Source organism: Erpetoichthys calabaricus, chromosome 8 (assembly GCF_900747795.2).
Source record: "Erpetoichthys calabaricus chromosome 8, fErpCal1.3, whole genome shotgun sequence".
In the NCBI taxonomy this organism is placed as follows: domain Eukaryota; kingdom Metazoa; phylum Chordata; class Cladistia; order Polypteriformes; family Polypteridae; genus Erpetoichthys; species Erpetoichthys calabaricus.
This window is the reverse complement of record NC_041401.2, coordinates 173,717,518-173,736,622: the sequence shown is the minus strand read 5'-3', so window position 1 is coordinate 173,736,622 and position 19,105 is coordinate 173,717,518. Positions and strand designations below refer to the sequence as shown.

The following is a 19,105-nucleotide window of genomic DNA, read 5'->3' as shown; positions in this document are numbered from 1 at the left end:
ACCGGGGGTCATACCTACTATATAGTACTTAGCTTTCTCTCGTTATTGGGCAGTAGTTACCACAATGAAACGTGTTGGGTTTGAAAATAAAGAAAGGTGAAGGTCTCGGTCATGTTGGTCTGCTCAGGTCATCAAAACATCTTGACGGTGGTCTTAGAAAAAACAGAAAATCAACAGTCTGCTGTGGCAGAATGAGAGCAGCAGCAAGTCCTGATATTCAGTAATGGCTTTAATTAACAGCAAGAATTGACTTCTCATTAAGAAACTGGTTGGAGTGAAACGGACACACCGAGGACCATATGGTGAGACTGTTCCATATTACAATTGCCGCTGGACAGTTTCTAACTGGTTCAAGGTCATTTCCATTAACCACTCTCTGGACAATTCCCTGGACTTCATGTGTGTTAGGTGTTTGTTGTGGGTCATATCTTTTTTATGTTCAGTGTACGGACAAGGGAGGGTTTGTATTGTATATTTATTACTGCACCTTTTTTATTATATTTCACTGGTCACTTTTGGGGTTGTGTGTTATGTTGAGGCTGGCTGGGGTGTGATATATATACATTGTTTGGAGTTTGTTTCATTTCTTTTTTTTTAATATATATTCACTTTATTATTGTTCATACTGTTTGTCTTTGTGCTTATTTTTGATCATCAATTGGGGAAGTGTTTTGGAAGAGCTACTACCTGCCTAGTCTAACAATCGCTCAGGTTGCCAGTATTGTTGCCAGTCCGGACGATTGGTTCGGCTGCTACACGCTGGTGGCATAGCCCCAGAAGGCACTCCTCTACATGGCTGTTCACCACTCCAGTAAGATAAGGTGCAGGTCGGACACTGGAGTGGTCATAAAAGTGGCTCATAATAGTTTTCAGACCCTTATAGCTTCACGTCTTCTTGTACACCTGGATTTGAGCAGTTTATTCCATTCTTCCTGGAAGATCCTCTCAAGTCTTGTTACATTGGATGGGATGCATCTGTAAAGAGCCATCTTTAGATCTCTCCACAGTTGTTATATGGGGTTAAATCTGGAATTTGGCTGAGCCACTCATGGACAGTCACAGAATGTTTTGGCATTATGCTTTGAGTCATCGTCATGCTAAAAGGTGAACCATTGCCCTAATTTGAAGTCACATGACCTCTGAAGCAAATTTTCTTTAAGGACCTCTGTGCTTGGCTGCATTCATTCTTCCCTCAATTCTGACCAGTCTCCTTATCCCTGCCATTGAGAAGAACCCTCATAACATGATGCTGCCACCACTATGCTTCATCGTAGGAATGCTATTAGGCAGGTGGTGAGTAGTGCCTGGTCTTCACCAGACATAATACTTGGAGTTCTGCCCAAAAAGTTTCATTTTTGTTCCATTAGACCAGAGAATTTATTTTTCATGCTTTCAGAGTCCATTTAATTTTGTTTGGCAAACTCCAAGTAGGCTGTTTGTCAAATGTGCCTGATTGGTGGAGGACTGCTGAGATGGTCTTCCTTCCAATAGGTTCTCCCCTCTCAACAAAGGACTTCTGAACCTCTGTTAGAGTGACCACCAACCTGACCATGTCCCTTCTTGCCTGGCTACTTAGTTTTGCCACATGGCCAACTCTAGGAAGAGTGCTGGCAGTTCCAAATCTCTTCCATTTCATAATTATTGAAGCCACTGTGCTGCAGGGAACTCTCAAAGCTTTACAAATGCTTTTATCCCCTTGCCCTGATCTATGCCTCACCACAATCTAATCACAGAGGTAATTCTTTGGACGTCATGGCTTAGTTTTTGTCCTGCCATGCAGTGTGAATTGTACAATCAAATCAATTCAGTTTGCCAGGTGGGCTGCAATCCAGTTCTAGACACAACTCACACCTCAGTTAAAGCAAACAGAATGCACCCGACCACCATATGCAGTGCCACAGCAAAGGGTCTGAATGCTTAAATAAATAAGAGATTTAGGTTTTTGATTTCAAATACTAGGGGGCAAAGCCCCCTGCTCACTTTGCTAACCCACTCCCCGTTGCCTCTCGTGTTGTGAAAGGGAGGGTGGCTGAACGCCCCGAGCTGTGTGTTCTGCTTGTCGCGCCGCGTGACGATCATTTAAAAGCCTTTACAGCAGCTGTCCTCAGTTCGCTCGCCCACCACCTCACTTCTCGTCTCTGCTGCTCGCATTGTGAAGGGGGAATGGGGGGGCTGAACGCACGCAAGGAGATGTGGACGGATCAGCTGCTGGCTTCCTACTACTGCTGCCGAGCTGCGTGTTCTGCTTGTCACGCTGCGCGTCGATCATTTAAAAGCCTGTACAACAGCTGGCCTTTTGTCTCACTACTTTGTCTCGCGGGACGTTAAAGTGTCTTCTGAGAAGATCACATCTCAACCCAAGTTTTTTTTAATTACAGTATAATAGAGAGATATACAGCAAACCTTTCTGAAAACATGCTCTCACTTTGCCATTACCGGTTATTGAGTGCACACTGATGGGCAAAAATGTCAAATTTATCCATTTGAAATTAAATCTTCAACACAATACAGTGTGTAGAAAGTGAAGTGGTCTGAATCCACGGTTTAACTGATTAACTTAAAGCGGGTGAGGTTTGCTACTTTGTCCTTGGAGCTTTAGTTGAAGGTCAACATGTGAAGAGCAAACAAAGGTGTTAGACCACTTTGACTATAATTAACCTGGCTGCTTGCTTATCTGATTCCTATTATTAAAAGACAAACAGACCTCAGCTTGTTTTTTGGTAAAAGACTCAAGTGTCAGCACAGCTAAAACACAATGGCAGTGGGTGTGTGTGCCTGCATTAAACCTTTTTTGAGAAATGATTGTAGACGAAAGTGTCTGTGAATTATTTATCATATAAGTGGCTTCTCAAAAGCATCTATAATTGTTAAAACTGGAAGCCACACTCTTAGAACAAATTCCATGGGTGTCATGTCTTTACTCAGTGACCCATGCTTTGGGTTGGAGCAGGGGCTGGCAAGATGTGACGGTCAGAACAAGAGAGGGTCCAGGCGTCTACCTGAAAGAGCTCCTTCTAGTGTGAGATTCTTTGGATTTTCATCACATCCAATTATCTCTGTCAGTGCAAATACAATGTGTTAGCTTGACTGGCGACCCTAAGCAAATTCTCACATTTAGATATTGTGAAGCCAGACTTGGAGACACAGGCAGGACACAGGTTCAAACACAACACCCAGCTTATTTACAGAGCACACTGTGCACAAATCACCAATGTAACACACAATTCAGTCCCTTCCTTCTCTTCTCTGCCGCCAGTCCATCCGCCTCCACTCCTTCTCAGGCTTTGTCCTCTTCCTCCCGACTCTGGCCATTAAATGGAGGGAGGCAGCTCCTCTTATTCAGGTCCCAGGAGTGTTCCAGGTGGCTCCTCAGTAGTACCTGGAATCATTCCCATGTGTGCTGGAGGTCCTTTATAGGGCTCTGCAGCTCCCCCTGGCGGCCCACACGGAACCCAACAGGGCTGCACCAAACTCCAGCTCCCAACATGCCCTGCCACCCAGGAGGGCTGCCCTCTAGTGTCCCAGGGAAAGTAGAGACTCACCAATGCCCCCTCCCCTGGTCCTTCCACTCTGTTGGCGTCCCAGTCAGGTAGTGGCCATGGCCACCCATCACAATATAAAAATCTTAATCAAAACACAGCTTTAGATGGTTACATGAAGAGTTCATATGACACCGCTTCTCACATAATTCTGTATCAAAGCAGTTAAAAAAAATCGGGAGTGCTCTCCCCTCGACTTTCTCGTATACTCAGATATGGGGATGAATATTTGAGGAGTAAACCACAAGACAATGATTATATTTTTTATATTATGTACATTAAAGAACCATCAACAACAAATCAAATTAATAATATATTGAACAATTATTATAAAAGTAAAGTTGAATAAATCAGATTCTGTAGCTGCATGAATAAAAAAGCACCATTTCTGGTTAGCGGAAATAGCCCAAAAGTTGATAGAAATCTGTGTTTTGTATCTAATACTTGTATGCAAAGTTGGTTGACCTAAGTGAATGCGTACTCAAGTTAACGTGTTTACATGCATCCATTTCAAAAATGGTATTCTCAGACTCAGGGAGGTCTAAAACGTTGAGATTCATCAAAATCTCAAAATCAAACTTTTGGACGATTCCAATACTTTTCCTATATATCGTATATAAGTAGAAATGGAGTGTGACTATGTTGATATCAACTTCCTGTCCTTTTCAATACTTTGCCATTCAAAGGTACAGCAAAAGGATTTCAAATAAGCAGGGGAAGAGTATATGAGATAAGACTGCAAAAGATTTTAGTTGTAAAACATGCTTTGGTTTAAACAAAAACTAGACAGCAGTTTAACACGTATGCCACATAGCTTCAGGGATCAGAGTTTAAATTGTTTGAAACACTCCAGAATTTTCTTAGCCTGCTGACATGGAGCATTATCCTAATGAAAAACTCCACTCCCACAATGAGTACAGCATTGCCTTGATAGCCTGCATGTCATTGACAACAGTGCTCTGATAGCTTGTGGTGTTCGTCTTTTACAAAGGTATGCTGCAAAATATAATGAACCCACCAGCCTACATTGGTAACATCTATCAGGAGAGTTCCATACACCCAAGAGAGTCTGCATTATATCCTGATTGAATCATTTGTGTAAGTCATTCTCAAACTAGCGTCATCCAATTTAGGGGAGCAGGGACGTTTCGAAATAGTTTTCAATTATTTAGTCGACCGTAATCACATGTGATCGTGTTACACTGACAAGAGTGGAATTCAGTTGGCTGACAAATCACATCTAAGACAAGATTCACTGAGGGGTGCTCTCTGATGCTGCACTTTGGGACTCCTGCTAATTGCCTGTCCATTACAGAGTACACCTCGCATCAGTCTTCAGCACCCTTTTTCATCAATGACTGGTTAATGACTACAGGACTGCCTTTTATACAGTAGGACCCAAAACTTCCTTCTGTTTCATTCATACCCTGTGACAGTGTGTCATGCTGCCTAAAGTGACTTATAAATCACCAGTCTTGCAAACTCTCCATTTAAATTTTGTATTAACCAGATTTGTTGTTACCTCCTGACCTGATTAATATAACAATATTTACTTGATAGTCTGATTAAAAACACATTGTCATAATAATCCTGGAGCACAAAGGGTTACTATAAGTAAGCACTGCGGCTCAATTTTAAAACAAGGGTGTAACAAGAGCAAGCATACACAGTGTGGTCCCAACCAACATTCATCATCCAGAAAATTGTGCACATATGAAGCCAACAAAGAGCAGTCACGTTCTAATGAGGCCCACACAGTCACTCATCACATGTCACTACATTCAAAATCCCAAAATGACAAAAGGAACAAAGGTCTGGCCTTACCTCATGCAGTGGGAATGCAGCTGAATAGGCACCTTCATTAAGAAGCCTTTCAATCCCAATCTGTGCACGCTTTCGCTTTCCATATACTGTCCGAGCTAAGATCTCATACACCTGTACAAGGAAAGAAAAAAGATAGATAGATAGATAGATAGATAGATAGATAGATAGATAGATAGATAGATAGATAGATAGATAGATAGATAGATAGATAGATAGATGAGAAAAGCACTATATAATAGATAGATAGATAGATAGATAGATAGATAGATAGATAGATAGATAGATAGATAGATAGATAGATAGATAGATAGATAGATAGATAGATAGATAGATAGATAGATAAGAAAGGCACTATATAATATATAGATAGATAGATAGATAGATAGATAGATAGATAGATAGATAGATAGATAGATAGATAGATAGATAGATAGATGAGAAAGGCACTATATAATAGATAGATAGATAGATAGATATTTTTTTATTTTTAAAAGACCTTTATTGATCAAATAGCAATAAATCAAATATATAACAGGTAACAAATAACCAATATTTTACAGGTTGCTGCATCAAATGAGAATCAATTCCCTTGCAGTCCGTATTTGATATACTATTTCTTATATTAATTTGAAATGACCCAAAAAAAACTTTTCCATTCTTCTAATTTACAATTTAAACCCCCTGAGCCCGTATCAAATAAGCACTTAAAAGTCCCAAATCATAACTTCAACAGAAATATTATGATGTTACACCATTCGATTAGCTCATCTATTTTACATCATTATAAGAAAACACAAAAAAGGAGAACTTCAATAATTTCTCATACAATCATTTTTAGTTCTCCATCATCAATGGAGCAAAGCACCCCTTTAATCCCCCACACATTTTTAAACAAATCTAATGTATTCATCAATTTATAATACGTATATTCCATTATTATTCTGGAGCGTACATTTATCTTGAAAATCATCACAGCATCAGTAGCCCCTGTCCCAGATTGTTTATTATTTCTACTCTTTAAAATTGCTAATTTTGCTTCACCCAATAAATAGTTTAATAGTTGAACTTTTTGACGATTTTCCTTATTATATTTTGTTCCATAAATGAACATGATATTGTTAAATTTCCCCATTAACCTACTACATATTTCACTAAAAAAATGAAAAAAAAACTAAGTCTCATACATTGCAAGAATAAGTGGAATATAGTTTCTTTTTGTCCACAAAATACACAAGTATCATCCTCTTTCTGCTCAATTATTTTTAAAAAGGAATTGGTAGCAACAATCCCATGCAGAATTCTCCATTGTAAGTCTGCTGTTCTTTTCTTATTCGGGGGCTTATATATCTCCCTCCAAGCAGGTGCACTCCCACCTTCCACCCCCAGATATTCTCTCCATGGTGTGTCACATGCTGTTTTTAGTGCTGCAAAGTGTACAGTTTTTACACAATATTTATAAAGGTCCCCTTTTGACAGAGACTTAAAACTCACGACTTCCCCTTTATGGAATGACACGATCGTATTATCGGTGAGTGAGGACAGATCAACAGCAGGGCAGACCTCCATCTCTGTGTTCACTGCTCTGATCGAGTTGTTCAGCCGATGATAATCTTTGGCCATGAATGATAAAAAACTCTGAAGCATTCTGACTGACTTGACCCCCAGTATTGAAGATAGCACTGCTGGGTCAATAAAGGACTTCTTGCTGTCATCATAAATTTGGGACAGTGTAAGTATTTGATGTGTGATGAGTGTTTTAACAAAACTATCACTTAACAGCAGAGGACATGAAAAAACAGAGTTGAAAACTAAAGGCTCATCAGCCAACCAACCAGATGTAGCAAAGTTTCTTTTAAAGACAAAGTGCCACGTTAATAAGACTCCCTTGTAAAAATGGGGTAGGCTGGACAGGTCCATTTTGTGAATGTTCATCACCATAAGTTGTTTATCAAAACCGAAGCCTCCCACTCGGCGGAAGAAACCCATCGCCATCTCTCTCCAACTCAGAGGATGAGAAACAAAAAAAACCTTCTGCAGAACCTGAAGTCGAAATTGTGCAACTTTAGAGACAACATCAATGAGCCCCTGACCACCCTCTTCCAAAGGTAAAAACAGTACACTTTGTTTAATCCAGTGTAGGCCCCCCCAAAAAAAATCAACCAGAAGTTTCTGGATTCTGTGTAAAAGCCCAGGAGGAGGGTCCCCACTCACAAGTTTGTGCCAGAGCATTGAGGCTATCAAATTGTTAACTATAATCACACGTCCCCTGTAAGACAGCTTAGACACAATCCACTTCCATTTGTTCAGTCTCATAGTTACTTTATCTAAAAATCCTTCCCAATTACTGTTGTCCACCCCCTCAGCACCCATCACCACCCCGAGATATCGAAAACACCTTCTGTCCCACCTCATTTCTAAGGGCAGATCTGGTGGTGAACATGCTGTCCAGGAGCCAACCAAAAAAGCGGTACTTTTGGCCCAGTTGATTCTTGCTGAAGATATTTTCTCAAATACTTGTTGACATGAAATTAACATTTTTATGTCATCGTTTGATGTGACAAAGATGACAACATCATCAGCATAGGCCAAATATTTAAAATTAACAGTTGGGCACATAGGAAAAACCACACCCTGCAGTCTGCGACTTATCTGACGTAAAAATGGTTCAATTGATAAAGCATATAGCATTCCAGATAAAGCACAGCCCTGTCGAATTCCTCTCTTTACTGAGAATGGGGCACTCAGCGAACCGTTGACTTTTAAAACTCCAAAAATATTAGTATATAACAGCCTTATCATATTTATAAAACTGTCCCCAAAACCAAAACTTTTCAATGTATTAAACAAATATCGGTGATCTACTCGATCGAAAGCCTTTTCCTGGTCTAGGGACAGAATCCCCAAATCAACCCCACACAGATTACATGCTGAGATAACATCCCGCAATACAAATATATTGTCATGTATTGACCGGTCTGGCACACAGTATGATTGACACGGGTGAATTATAGAGTCCATTACATTCCTCAGGCGGTTGGCCAAGGCCCTTGAAAAGATCTTGTAGTCTGTACACAATAGGCTCACAGGACGCCAGTTTTTGATTTGACACAAGTCCCCTGTTTTTGGTAGCAGAACGATGACGGCTCTTCTGCAGCTCAGTGGTAATTCACCAACCGTAATGCTTTCCAGAAACACTGTAAGCATGTCTGGTCCCAACAGATGCCAAAACTACTTATAGAATTCTGTTGGAATCCCGTCAATCCCCGGAGTCTTTCCAACATTTAAATTAGACAGTGAGTCAGAGAGTTCCTGCAGAGTAATCTCGGTGTCCAGATGTAATTTTAACTTTTCCGAAATTGATGGCATACCTTCCAAGAACTCAGACATTGCAGCCTCATCGATGCTTTCCTCCTTGAATAAATTCTTGTAAAACGATACAGCAAAGTCTCTTATCTCCCCTGTAGTACACAGTTCTTGACCGTTGGTGTCACGGAGCATATGGATTGTCTTGCTCTGTGCTTCCTTCTTTTCAAGACTAAAAAAAACCTTGTGGGTGCATCCAGGTGATTCAGATTCTGGAAGCGAGACCTCACTAAAGCCCCCTGAGCCTGCAACTCCAGAAGCTGAGACAGTGAATGTTTTTTTGCTGTTAAAATTTCAAAAGTATCCTTATCAAAAGTTTTTTGAAGAGTAGCCTGTAGTTCAGTGATGTCCTCCTCCAGGCTTTTCATATGGTCCACGTTCCTCTTCGTCACTTGCTTGGTGTATTGTTGGCAAAAAGCTTTGATCTGTACTTTTGAGATATCCCACCATTGTTTGAGGGAAGTGAATTTGGATTTAGTGAGGGTCCATTGCTGCCAGAAAAATTCAAAGCACTGAAGGAAGTTCGAATCATCCAACAGGGAAACATTGAATTGCCAGAAAGACTTGAACAAAAGTTTTTTAGAAAAGGTGAGCTTTAATGCTACTAGCGAGTGATCAGAAAGACCGAAAGGACAGATATAAGTAGTGGTGATTGTATTCAGAAGATGCCGTGAACAGTAAAACCTGTCTAACCGTGCCATTGAAATGCGGCCACCCCCCCCCTTTTACCCAGGTGTATTGTCTATCTGTAGGAAAATTATTCCGCCATACGTCCACCAGATCTGACTGCTGTAATAAAGTATGTAATACTCTGACAGAAGCTGGATGAGGCTCAGTGCCATTTCGATCCAGTTGAGCATTTTCTGTACAATTAAAATCCCCTCCTAGTAGAAGGATTTCCCCATTAATAAACGATTCCACCACCTTTCTCAATGAATCAAAGAAACAGATCCTCTCTCGACCATTTGTTGGTGCATAAGAATTAATGAACACGAGGTCCTGATCACCAACTTTAATCTGCACCACCAGCAGGCGCCCAGCCACCACCTCTCTAATATTAGTGATCTGTAAATTTACAGTTTTGGAAATCAGCACAGCTACCCCAGCACTGATATGGGATCCGTGACTAAGCACAGCCTGACCCCCCCATTCACGTAGCCAGTCCGACTGATTCCTAATATCGGTGTGTGTTTCCTGAAGTAGTGCTATGTGAAGGCCTTTTTGCCCTAAATAATCAAAAACAGCAGCCCTTTTTGCGTCTCCCCTACACCCATTTACATTTAGACTCCCAATATGTAAAGAGTCCATTAATACAAAACACAAGGGAGTGACCAATAAATTACACAACACAAACGAATAAAAGAAACGTAGAGCTACCTCCATCATGATTAAAGCAGTGATTTCCTAACCCTACTGATCAGATTCTTTAATCTCACGGACTCTTTCTGGTCCATACCAAGCTGTACGGCATTGCGCATCACCCTCTGTGCTGACACCAGGAAGAGCTGAACATCTGGGAAGTGCTCCTCCACTTTAACTCCTCTCTTGCCCTCAATAAATTCCAAGAAATACCGAATACTTGCGGTGCTGTATCCGCCTCCGAGTGTATACCTTGATGAGGACTCGCTTCTCACGGAGGCGTCAGTGTCACTGCCCTCATCCTCCCTGTCACCCACATCACAGTCACTGTAACTTTTAAACAAGTGACTGCGTTCACTGGATGGCTCGCTGGACACGAGGCTTTTCTTTGCAGACTTCGTATTCTCCGATTTATTCTTTCGCTTATGACGGGGCACTTTGAAACTCTCATCCCTCTCGCTCACACTTGCACTCCCACTCTCCACGGCACACACCTCGTCCATCGGCCTCTCACTCATCTGCCTTTCCACGACTTGCGCCGAGCTCTGCTTCGTCAGCAGTGCGTTCTCAGCGGCCTGAACTTGTGCAGCTTCATCGGTTACCTGAGACTCGTTCACAGCAGTGGCGACTGGCGCAGCTCCCTCGGAAAGAGCGTTCAATGTCGTCCCCTCACTGCTACTGGTCTCAGGCTCTGTGCTTACTTTACACACTGCACTGTCGGCTTCAGCCGGCTTTTCATCGGCAGCAAGAAGCGCGCTCTTCTCTGGAGCGTCTACAGACAGAAAACTTGCAGGCCGATCACACACAACACCCGCACTCTCCAACTGATCAGTACACTCAGACACATCATCCTCCATATTGTCCACCTCACTTTCATACTCAGACTCGCAGTTTTCATCGTTAACCCCGTCATTGTTCTCCTTAATCGGAGCGGAGCCGCCCGGCAGCACCCCAGGTTCATGTTTGCACTGTGCCGCCTTGTGTCCAGCTCTGCCACAGTTAAAGCATTTCATTGTATCTGAAGTGACAAATACTACATAATCATCGCCCTCTACCTTAAACCTGAGCGCCACGTTTATTTCCTCATTCATGTTATTTAAAATCATATAAACTTGTCTCCGAAAGGAGACCACATGTTTTAATTCCTGCATCTTGCAGCCAAGTGGGATCAATACTATATCAGACATTATCTGCCCATAACGTTTCAATTCCCTTAGTAAAATATCATTTTTTAAAAAAGGTGGAACATTAGAAACAATAACTTTCTTCGCAGGCGCTGATAACGGCAGGACAGGAACTAATGCGCCATTGATAACAACCCCTTCTTCAACGAGTGTATTCACAAGAGACTCGTCGTTTAAAAAAACAACCACAGCCTTGTTCATTCTGGAGGCGGATAGGACATTTTTATAGCCGACAACTTTTCCTACTCCCACCACACATGCTTCGGCAGAAACCTGGGGGTCCACCAGGACCTTTGCGCCATGACGGCGTGAAAGATTTTCAAATGCCTTTGGTAACAAACCAGGAGCCCTGCCTTTGGACACGGCCATGGCGATAACCGCCAAAGCCGCGTCTTAACAGTAAAAACTATAAAAAAAAACAATTCTAAGACAAAACACTAAGAAAAACAACTAAGAGAAAGAAAAAAGGAGAAAAAGTAAAAGACTTACACAGAGAGCTCGACGCCCGTCGGCTTCCCACGACTCGAACACGCCCACCCCAGACAGCACTAATCGAGCAACACACAGACAGCAAGAGATAGATAGATAGATAGATAGATAGATAGATGAGAAAGGCACTATATAATAGATAGATAGATAGATAGATAGATAGATAGATAGATAGATAGATAGATAGATAGATAGATAGATGAGAAAAGCACTATAGATAGATAGATAGATAGATAGATAGATAGATAGATAGATAGATAGATAGATAAGAAAGGCACTATATAATAGATAGATAGATAGATAGATAGATAGATAGATAGATAGATAGATAGATAGATAGATAGATAGATGAGAAAGGCACTATATAATAGATAGATAGATAGATAGATAGATAGATAGATAGATAGATAGATAGATAGATAGATAGATAGATAGATAGATGAGAAAGGCACTATATAATAGATAGATAGATAGATAGATAGATAGATAGATAGATAGATAGATAGATAGATAGATAGATAGATAGATGAGAAAAGCACTATAGATAGATAGATAGATAGATAGATAGATAGATAGATAGATAGATAGATAGATAGATAGATAGATAGATAGATAGATAGATAGACTATATTCGCTTTTACTATGTCAGTGATTGTTTCTCACAGGGCTGGTACAGTGGTTGGCACAGTTGCCTCACTGACACTGCATCGTAAGTTTGTGTCACACACATAATTGTGTGTGTGGGTTTTGCTCATTTCGTATTGTATATTGGTGATTCTGCACCGGTCCTGTCAATGTGAGAGTGTGACCTGTGGTGAAGTGGTGGCCTATGCAGAGTTGTTTCTTGTCTTAGACCCATGCTACTGGGTTAGGCTTCAGTCTCAATGACCCTGAATTCTGTTAAGAAGGTTAAAAATGTTGAGCTATAGAGCAGCTGTGTAAAGTATAAGATGGATCTGCTAGGTGGAGATTGAAAGTATACAGGTATATCTAACAAGGGACATGGACCTTTCAACAAATAAAAAAAATTGTTCATCAGACTGAAGAGCCTGCAGTTAGCAAACTGAGAGACTTGTGGGAGAGCCATGGGAGTCAAGGATCAAAGAGACCAACCCAAATGTGAAAAGTGTATAAAAATATGAAGAATTTCTACTAGCACTGGTTGCAAAAGAACTGAAAAAGAAAGCACCAGTTACAAATCTATCAGCCAAGAGTTTAACCTGAAAAAGGTGGTCTTTGGATAGCACAATCACTTTTAATGGAGCACACACTCAGCTAGAAGGGGACATCTAGGGTATAAGGAGAAAGAGACTTGTACCCTTTACTGCTACAAGGAGTCCTGTGTTTAGTGAGACAGGCATGTCTGACAGCAGTCAAAAGACAAACTCTTTTCACTTTATTCTTCTCCCCAGGCAAGAAAATAAAAAAAAAAGAATAATAATTCTCCCAGCATTGATTCCCTTGGATTTTAGCAGCAATATGAAAACAAAGTAAACTGCATATGGCGAAAAAACAAGTTTAAAAAATGGCAAACACATTCAACCAGCTATAGAACTGGATACCCAAAAAAGTCACGTAGAAAAGCAGATACTGTACTTACGATTCTATGCCTTTGAGTATTGGTGAAGTAGCCATCATGATCTTCACAACCCAAGAACCTGTAATTTTAATAGTAAACAGTCATTACAATCTTAGCTTTTGTGGATACATTTTTAAATATTACAGTAGTACTCTTTTAGCATATTATAATGTAGGTACAGCAAGAGTTAAAGTTATTTCCATTTTTATAGGCATAAGCATTTTATTTTGCATTTTTTCTCAGTAATTAGTCCATATTATGATTAAAATGCTAACATCTTTTATACTAAAGTAAGCAAACATTGTTCTGTGAGAAAACTTTAAAATAAGTAAAAGGATATACTCTACAAGAATGACACAGAAATTCAATGATTTTTACCATTTTAGTTGTAAAATATTTTCATCACAAACAGGATTATCTGCTATATTCAATAAACACATTTTTTAAATTTATCCATGTCAAATACTCTGTGTACACTTTTTTAAAAATCATCTTTTATTGGAGAAAAACTATACATATTTTATTTATTCATTTTGCTAAAAATGCTACATGCATAGTATAATTAGCTGGTTGTCTTATCTAATTCCTAACCAGTCCTGAATAACACGATTGGAAAACGACGTCCTAAGCAGGGACGGTGTGTGGGAGGTGTGAGGCGACAAGGCAGTTGCTTGAGGTGGCACTTTGGTACGTGAAATAACAATGCAAGGAAGTTAAGTGTGAACTCCTACACAGAGTCCTGAGTTCAATGAGACAGGCATGTCTGAGAATAGTCAAAAGACAAACTCATTTACTAGTGCAATTAACTAGGGCTTGTCATTATGGGTTACTGAGTGCAAAATGATGAGCAAAAATTGCACATGTATCCATTTAAAATTAAAGGAACAACATAATAAAGTGTGTATAAAATGAAGGTGTCTGAATATTTTCTGAATCCACTGTATATACCCAGTATGTCATTTTGTAACATTTTGTCACTTTCTGGAATCTGTTTAATGTGTCAGTCACAATATCTGCTAAAAGTCTTTTATATTCGCATCGTTTAGTTAAAACCGCAGGGGTCTTGTCGCTTTCAGGACAGAGTGTGGAATAGCCGAGGTATTTAGAGCAGCAAGCAGGATCAGCAATACAGCCGAGTTTCATTAGGCATTCAGTTTCATATTATACATTGTATTGTTTTTAATACGTATTTTGCATTCTATTGTTTAGATAGATAGATAGATAGATAGATAGATAGATAGATAGATAGATAGATAGATAGATAGATAGATAGATAGATAGATAGATAGATAGATAGATAGATAGATAGATAGATCTTTTCATTGTTTAACAATTTTTCCATATATACATACATATATATTTGGATGTTCACAGAATGCACCCTATCATGAAGTCTGTATAGGAACATGAATTGTATGTGAATTAAGTGCCTTGTCTCATATTTGGTAATGGTATTTAGGCAGCATTATTTAATGTGCCAGCCCTGCTTTAACTTTACTTAAAAATAAGAAAACAAATTTTATTTTCTTCACAATGAACAGTCCAAGACTTTTGCAGAACTTTGCAAGAATTTGTTAAATACAGATGAGGGATTACTTCATGGTAGGGACTTGGATCGCATGGTTAGCCAAACTGGGCACAGAAAATCTGTTGTGATTAATATGACGTAGTATGTAAATATGGCGACACGGTGGCGCAGTGGGTAGTGCTGCTACCTCGCAGTTAGGAGACCCGGATTCACTTCCTGGGTCCTCCCTGTGTGGAGTTTGCATGTTCTCTCCGTGTCTGCGTGGGTTTCCTCCGGGTGCTCCGGTTTCCTCCCAAAGTCCAAAGACATGCAGGTTGGATGCATTGGTGATTCTAAATTGTCCCTAGTGTGTGCTTGGTGTGTGTGTGCCATGCAGTGGGCTGGAGCCCTACCCGGCGTTTGTTTCCTGCCTTGTGCCCTGTGTTGGCTGGGATTGGCTCCAGCAGACCCCCATGACCCTGTGTTAGGATATAGCGGGTTGGATAACGGATGGATGGATGTAAATATGTGGGATTGATAAGGGTCTTATTTAGTCAAAAATCTTATTTACAAAATCAGTAAGCCCAGGGCTATTCATTATGCTATTTTTATCTAAATTTGTTTAAAAGTTTGGATCTCTTTACCAGTGTTCTGATTGTGTAGAAATGTTGGAGCCGCCTGACTTCTTAACTATCATTGAAACGAAACAGAATTCTTAGAAATGACCTGTCTTTGTCACGGGTCCCCTTCACGCATATGCTCGTTCCAATCTGCACTATCAGAGTGACAGAAGAATCCTCAACACTCAAAAACGGAGTACAGAAGCAGCCTTGGTAAACATCCTATTAATGGCTTCCGATGCCGGGCGTTTAACAGTCCTTGTAATACTTGATCTGAGAACAGCCTTTGATACTGTATCACGTAATATTTTGTTGAATCAGTTAGCTACCATCAGCATTACTATTAACTGATAACCCTCTTATTTGATTTTCTTCATATCTGTCTAATCGTACTCAGTTTGTTCAGCTAAAAAACTCTCAATCACACTCCTCCCAGTCACTAGTGGTGTTCTCCAGAGATCCATGCTTGGCCCCTTATTGTTTTTAATAAATCTGCTCCCTTTAGGTGGCATTTTTAAAAAATATAGAATTAATTTTCATTGCTAAGTAGACAATATTCAGCTCTGTGTATCTACAAAGCCCAACTCTGTCCTTCCTCCTTCCTGCCTCACTGACTGTCTACCTGAAATAAAATCTTGGTTTTCTTCTAATTTCCTTGAACTCAATAGCCATAAGGCAGAGGGGCTCCTCGTTGGCTCCAAGTCTAATTTATCACTTAAACTTGATGGTACCTCAGTCTCTCCCTCCCCTCAGGTTAAGAGTCTGGGGGTTATCTTTGATGGTACTCTGTCTTTTCAATCCCATATCAATAATGTTATGTGGTCATCTTGTTTTCATCTCCACAGCATTGCACATCTGTGACCCTCCCTCACACTAAATAGCACTGCTATCCTTACTCATGCATCGCCCATTTCCTGCATTGATTATTGTAATTCTTTTCTCTTTGGTCTCCCACACAAGTTTTTCCATAAACTCCAGCTTGTTCAGAATTCATCTGCCTGTATTAAAACTCAGACCACTTCCATACAACACAACACTCCATGTCTTCCACAGACAGCTTCATTGGCTTACTCTTAAATTCTACATTGATTTTAAAATTCTTTTGCTTACCTTCAAAGCACTCCATAACCTTGCTCAATTATACTTCTCTGACCTAATACATGTTTATACCCCCAAAAGGCCCTTAGGCCTCCCAAATCTGGTCTCATCATCACCATGCATGGCTGATCACCATGGGTCTCAGGGCATTTAGTCGTATAGCTCCTCGTCTCTGGAACTCACTACCACAAAACATTTGGGTCACAGATTCTCTACTCGTTTTCCAATCCCATCTTAAGAGTCACTTACTTAGATTAGTTTAATTAGATTAATGTCTTCCTGTGCCCACTCGTCCAGAGTTAATTCCTATGTAGACTGCCCTCTTGTCCAGAGTTAATTCCTATGTAGACTGTCCTCTTCACCAGAGTCGATTCCTATTTAGACTGCCCTCTTGTTCAGAGTCGATTCCTATGTAGACTTCCCTCTTGTTCAGAGTCGATTCCTATGTAGATTGCCCACTCGTCCAGAGTTAATTCCTATGTAGACTGCGCTCTTGTCCAGAGTTGACTCCTATGTAGACTATCCACTTGTCCAGAGTTGATTCCTATGTAGACTGCCCACTCGTCCAGAGTTAATTCCTATTTAGACTGCCCTCTTGTCCAGAGTCGATTCCTATGTAGACTGCCCTCTTGTCCAGAGTTGATTCCTATGTAGACTTCCCTCTTGTCCAGAGTCGATTCCTATGTAGACTGCGCTCTTGTTCAGAGTCAATTCCTATGTAGACTGCCCTCTTGTCCAGAGTCGATTACTATTTTGACTGCCCTCTTGTTCAGAGTCGAGTCCTATGTAGACTGCCCTCTTGTTCAGAGTCGATTCCTATGTAGACTTCCCTCTTGTCCAGAGTCGATTCCTATGTAGACTGCCCTCTTGTTCAGAGTCGATTCCTATGTAGATTGCCCACTTGTCCAGAGTTAATTCCTATGTAGACTGCGCTCTTGTCCAGAGTTGACTCCTATGTAGACTATCCACTTGTCCAGAGTCGATTCCTATGTAGACTGCCCTCTTGTCCAGAGTTGATTCCTATGTAGACTTCCCTCTTGTCCAGAGTCGATTCCTATTTAGACTGCCCTCTTGTTCAGAGTTGATTCCTATGTAGACTGCCCTCTTGTCCAGAGTCGATTACTATTTAGACTGCCCTCTTGTTCAGAGTCGAGTCCTATGTAGACTGCCCTCTTGTTCAGAGTCAATTCCTATGTAGACTTCCTTCTTGTCCAGAGTCGATTCCTATGTTGACTGCCCTCTTGTTAAGAGTCACTTACTTAGATTAGTTTACACTACTATATGACCTTATTTGCTTTGTTTAATTTCAGTTCCATAGATATATGTATATGTCTACATTTCCATGCACGTTTGATTATTGTTGGTTTTATGACTTTATTGTTTGTACGGTGTCCTTGGGTGTGCCTTGAAATAAAATGTATTATTATTATAACCAGTTATCTGTGTGAGCTCAGTCAATGTGAACATGACAGCTACCATTTAGGAATTCAAAGGGGAGAGTTACTTACTTGGACACTTTAGACTTGCGGAAGGCACAAGTATAGTAATTGACAGGCTTGTTGGGGACAAACTCAGCCATCATGTTGGGAATACAGAGAGTCTGCAGGAACCGAGCTGATGAGTTGAGGTCAGGATTGGGCTGCTCCTATAAAAGGGATTAGAGTTTTGCATATGAGATTACACAATTTGTTTTAGCTAGTAACGGCATGCATTAGGAAAGCTTCAGAGCATGGTCAGGATCAGGAATGGTAAGAAAACAGACTGATGATGTCATATGTGAAAATGAGCTTAATGAACATTGTCTAATGGCATACAACTCAGTAATTCATATTCAGTGGATTTGTTATTAGACTGCACTGACTAATTTACACAGTTAAAAACGTTCCAGAAGTATAATAAATTATAACAAATAAAGAGAAAGATAAAATAAAAATGTCATAAAGCTAGACCAAGTCACTTAACCTGCTTGCAAAAAAACATGAGCAAACAATTATATTTTAGAGTTGATGCTGGCCTTAGAAAGGTCCATACAAATGTATGGTATTGTAAATAACTACCTGGATGTAAAAAAGACTTTCATATTTAGCCGATGATGCCGAGTTTTTCATACTTTTGGCAATCACAGCACTGACCTGCAGAGGTGCTCTCAAACACAGCTCTTCTGCGTAGTAGATAAGGACTTCCCAAGGAGCACTGACCTTCAAGTAGTGAATGGTCTTCTTTTCACTCACCGTCTCCTCCTGGTAGTGAGAAACACAGCAGTAAAATCGTGGGATTCAGACAGCTGGACTCAAATAAACAGCCAGCACTGGGATTTGAAAACTAGGCCTTAAAAACCTTAGAAACTCTTTAAATGGATATTCATGTTTTGAAAGAAATACACTTAGCATTCCACCTTAGAGTGTAGAGTTGGTGGGTGTTGACAGAGTTGACAGGATTTTGATGGTTAACTTTCAACTAGCTGAGCACCTAAAGGGATCTTCAAGTGTTTCCTATTATTCCTTAGAAGAGAGTTCAGCAGCCTGCTATCACAAAAACATCAC

At 40.4% G+C, this 19,105-nt stretch overlaps 1 protein-coding gene across 3 annotated transcripts in view; it reads right to left on the bottom strand.

The window, feature by feature from the left end:
* ano11 (anoctamin 11) overlaps positions 1–19,105 on the bottom strand; it is a 99,296-nt gene that overhangs the window by 59,713 nt on the left and 20,478 nt on the right. For all 3 annotated transcript variants that reach the window (XM_051931305.1, XM_051931304.1, XM_051931306.1), the window contains 4 exons: positions 18,695–18,802; positions 18,071–18,207; positions 13,359–13,416; positions 5,364–5,474 (listed from right to left, as the gene is read on the bottom strand). In XM_051931305.1, coding sequence (XP_051787265.1) covers positions 5,364–5,474; positions 13,359–13,416; positions 18,071–18,207; positions 18,695–18,802 — 414 coding nt within the window. The remainder of the gene's footprint in view (positions 1–5,363; positions 5,475–13,358; positions 13,417–18,070; positions 18,208–18,694; positions 18,803–19,105) is intronic.